The following is a 4,065-nucleotide window of genomic DNA, read 5'->3' on the forward strand; positions in this document are numbered from 1 at the left end:
TTTCTTCTTGAGCAGGGGGACCTTGCGTGCGCTGCAGGATTTCAATCCATGACGGCGTAGTGTGTTACCAACCGTTTCTTTTGTAACTGTGGTCCCAGCTGCCTTCAGTTGATTCATCAGTTCCCCCCTTGTGGTTTTGGGATGATTCCTCACCGTTCGCATGATCAGGGACACCCCACGAGGCGAGATCTTGTGTGGAGGCCCAGACCGAGGGAGGTTGGCGGTGGTGTGGTGCTTCTTCCATTTCCTGATAACTGCACCGACAGTTGATCTTTTCTCTCCAAGTTGCTTTCCGATTCTCTTGTAGCCCATCCCAGCCTTGTGCAGATCAACAATCTTGTCCCTGATGTCCGTAGAAAGCTCTTTGGTCTTGCCCATAGTGCTGATGTTGGATGCTGGTTGTTTGGGTGTTGACAGGTGTCTTTTATACAGGTAAAGAGGTGAGGCAGGTGTATTTGATGTAGATAATTGGTTGTGATTGGGGCTGTGTCTTAAAGAAAGACTAACTGGCTTGTAGGAGCCAGAATACTTGCTGTTTGGTAGGGGGTCAAATACTTGTTTTTCCTCATCAGATGGTCATCAATTTTTATAAATTCATATGATGTGATTTTCTGGAATTTTCTTTGGGATTCTGTCTTTCACTGTTAGAATGTACATTTTATTAAAATTATAGATCGTTGCATTCTTTGTAAGTGGGCAAACCTGCAAAATCAGCAAGGGGTCAAATACTTTTTTCCCCCACTGTAATGCTTCTATAAGACATTATAACAATTGTTATAATCACTTACAAACATGCATTAGGTGTTATAGCAAAGTTCATAAGTCATTATGACCTTTTGGTTTAATGTTTTATAACTAATAGTAATATCACTTTTTACCACTGTACACCAAGACTCTCCTACCATGTTCTAAAGTACATTATAACCATCCACTCTGCCTCGTTATAAATAGACTTTAGTCACAATTTAGAATTAGTGATATAAAATGGAATAATAGCTTATAGTAATGTTTAATGTTATATTGTCTGTATTCAGGCAGAAACTGGGGCCAAAAAATCCTTTAGATTAAAATTAGAAAACATGTTGTTTGTAACGGACCTTTCAAGCTGAACTTGTTGGTAATACATTTGTATTGTACTTTTATCTTTTCTTTTTTTAAGTAAAGTGTTAAAATGTCCATCCCTGTTTATAGGTGGACATAATACTGGTAGGAGTGTGGTATTTGTGTATGTCTTTCCTGTTTAAGTCTGTTTTTGGTTCTATGTTTTTCTGTAGTCTTGTTCAGTTAGTACCTAGTCCTGTACGTTAGTTAATATCTTTTGTGTTTACTCCTGGTCTTGTGTTCCCTGTTTAGTCTTGTGTATTCCCTTGTTCTTTTACTGGTTCTGTTTAGCTCTGTCGCATTCTTGGTTATTCACTCTGCCCCATGTCTGCTTGTCTAAAGTGCTCTCTCTGTTGTCTCTGCCTGCCTGCCTCTCTGTTTTCCTGCTGTCTCTCTGCCTCCCTTGTTAGCCTCATGTCTGCCACCTGTGTTGCTCCCGCCCTGCTCGTTATCCCTTGTATATATATGTGGTCTTTCTGTTCAGCCCTTGTCCGGTCATTGTTCATGTTACCCCCCAGTCTGTCGTGTGTATACTCTCTGCCTTCCTGTAACCAGCCTTGCTTGTCTTGTCACCCCGTACTTTTGGATTTCTGTTTGGATAACCTGTTTTTGGACTCTGTTGATCAGCCACTCTGTTTGTAAGTGTGCTCGCCTTTAGTTTGTATTAAACTCCATTCAACTGTTCCTCCTCTGCCTTGCGTCCTGCGTTTGGGTCCTCCAACCTGCCACCACACCACCGCTAACCGTAACAAATACCACATGAACAAATTATAAGACCTTATAACACGTATTTGTTTGTTTTTAAGTAAAGTGACTTAAAGCAGGAAAAAAAACTTTACTTATGTTTCTTCACTTTATGAACAATCTTTATGAATTTTGAACACTTTGCAATTTAGCAAAAAACACAAATTAGTTAGGCTAAATCAAGGAAACTCATTCTCAGGGTGGTGAGAGATGGCTCAAGACCTGTTGCTGACCAATATAACATCATGTAAGAAGAGGCCCAGATGTTGTCACAGATGAATGGCGAGCCTATGGACAGGCCCTAACAGATGCAGTGGACAACTGGAGACATTGTGGCAACCGCTCCACAAAACATTTTAAATAACGTTTTAAAGTAATTGAATGGGAATACTGGTTGGGCAGTAGGGATGAGAATCTTTTGGCACCTCACCATTTGATTAGAATTCAGAGAGCGATCCATCTTGATGCATCTTTTTTTCTATATGATTTCTGTATTATTACTGAGCATTTAATATGTGCATTAAAATCCAAAAGAAACATCTCCTCAATTGCTTGAAAGGACTAGTTTACATCCCTAATTTACTTTACTAGGCTCAGCTCCTCCGTGGTCACCAGCGTCCTTCCTTTAACAACCAGCTGTCAGACTGAAAACTGAAATATCATTTAATCAGAACGTACAGCAGGGGTCGGCAAATAAGTCAGACATCAAATAGAAACCAAATTTATTTTAAGCCATGATGTGGCAGCTGTAGGCTGGACCACCAGGATGCTCACAGCCAAATAACATTGTCTTTACAGTAGACGAGGAAAAAAGGCTGCAGATGTGCAGAAAAAGGTCAGCCAATATCTAATCCAAATGCGAATTAGCTGTTGAATATTCTAGTTAGCTATATTTATACTATTTTTTTATTAAGAAAAAGTACATATTGAGTTTGCAATTACATATTGAGAAGGGCAGTGTCAAGCTATCTAAATAAATACAAGAATAACAAACTATTTAAATGTATATCATTTTGTTTCTTCTGTCCCACCAATGTGTTTCATCCGTCCCACACAGTGGGGACGAATGAAACAATGTGCACCTTTTCTTCAAAGTGAAATTATACTGAAGTCATTCCACATTTTAGATAACACCTGGTTTTGATAAAGCACACAGGTAAGTTGTTGATGACAACAACATATGATTTCTGTCTGTAACGGTTGCACTTTTATTGTTTCATCTTTGTCTTGTTTGATCATTGTGCTTCTGTGCTGCTAGTTTGTCCTCACTGTGTGGAACAACAAGAAACCTGCTGGAATATCTGATCAAATAGAAATCAATAGAATATTAAAGAAATCCCTCAGCTCAGTATGTTTGTGACTCTGGCTGAGATGGAGGTGAAATATGTGAACCTGGGCTGTGGTTTACTGCTCTCTTCCTGTCACAAACACTGTTTGACATCTGAAGGTTTTTGTACAGGCTGCACGGATCATTTCTCACTGTGGGCATCACTCTTCCAACAGGCGCAGTAGTAGGTGGCTGAATGAGAGGGTTTAACTTTCTGGATCTTCAGCTCACAGCCGTTCTGTTTATTCATGACTGAGAAATCATCTTTCTGAGGATGATTGTAACCTGTGTATACATAACCATCACTCCTCTGAATATAAAGGATCCTTGTGAATGTGTCTGTGTCTTTCTTCTGGTACCAGTATACATAATCCTGGTCACACTGGTCAGTTCTCTGACAGCTGAAGGAAACAGTTTCATCGACTCCCCTGGTCAATGTTAAATCCTCCTGAATCAGCTCTGCTGCCATGGCAACCAGCGCTGTAGAGACACAGACAGATAGATGAAGGTCAGTGTGACAGTGTTTGTTCCAGGTGGAGTTTGCTGGCTCCTGATTGGCTGGAAACACTCACCTGAACACAGACAGCACAGAGCAGCAGCTGGGAGGAAAAGCATTGTGTGCAGTGGTGTTTCCTCTGGTGAACCTGGGGAGAAGTGGCGCTCTGATGCAGCTGAGGCCAAACAAGGACGAGCTGTGAGATCAGACGAGGGCCGCGTGGTTTCTAACGGGTCCTCAGACCTCCCATCAGCCCCTGCGGCGGACAGATAAGGCTGCTGCTGCTGATTGACAGCTCAGCTGAAGCTGCTGTGTGGTTTTCTGCTGAGTCGGAGCTCATTCTGCTTTATTACAGTTCATCTCCTCTATTGAACTATTTCAAATCACTACAGCTACA

The 4,065-nt window shown here is 41.2% G+C and overlaps 1 protein-coding gene across 1 annotated transcript in view; it reads right to left on the bottom strand.

Moving 5' to 3' along the window:
* Positions 1 to 4,029, bottom strand: part of LOC123973118 — a 9,688-nt gene extending 5,659 nt beyond the window's left edge. Inside the window, exons 1-2 of the mRNA XM_046053006.1 lie at positions 3,745 to 4,029; positions 3,338 to 3,652 (exon numbers count right to left, since the gene is read on the bottom strand). Coding sequence (XP_045908962.1) covers positions 3,338 to 3,652; positions 3,745 to 3,787 — 358 coding nt within the window. The 5' untranslated portion in view covers positions 3,788 to 4,029. The remainder of the gene's footprint in view (positions 1 to 3,337; positions 3,653 to 3,744) is intronic.
* Positions 4,030 to 4,065: the final 36 nt, after the last annotated feature.

Source organism: Micropterus dolomieu, linkage group LG06, assembly GCF_021292245.1.
Source record: "Micropterus dolomieu isolate WLL.071019.BEF.003 ecotype Adirondacks linkage group LG06, ASM2129224v1, whole genome shotgun sequence".
Classification (NCBI taxonomy): Eukaryota; Metazoa; Chordata; class Actinopteri; order Centrarchiformes; family Centrarchidae; genus Micropterus; species Micropterus dolomieu.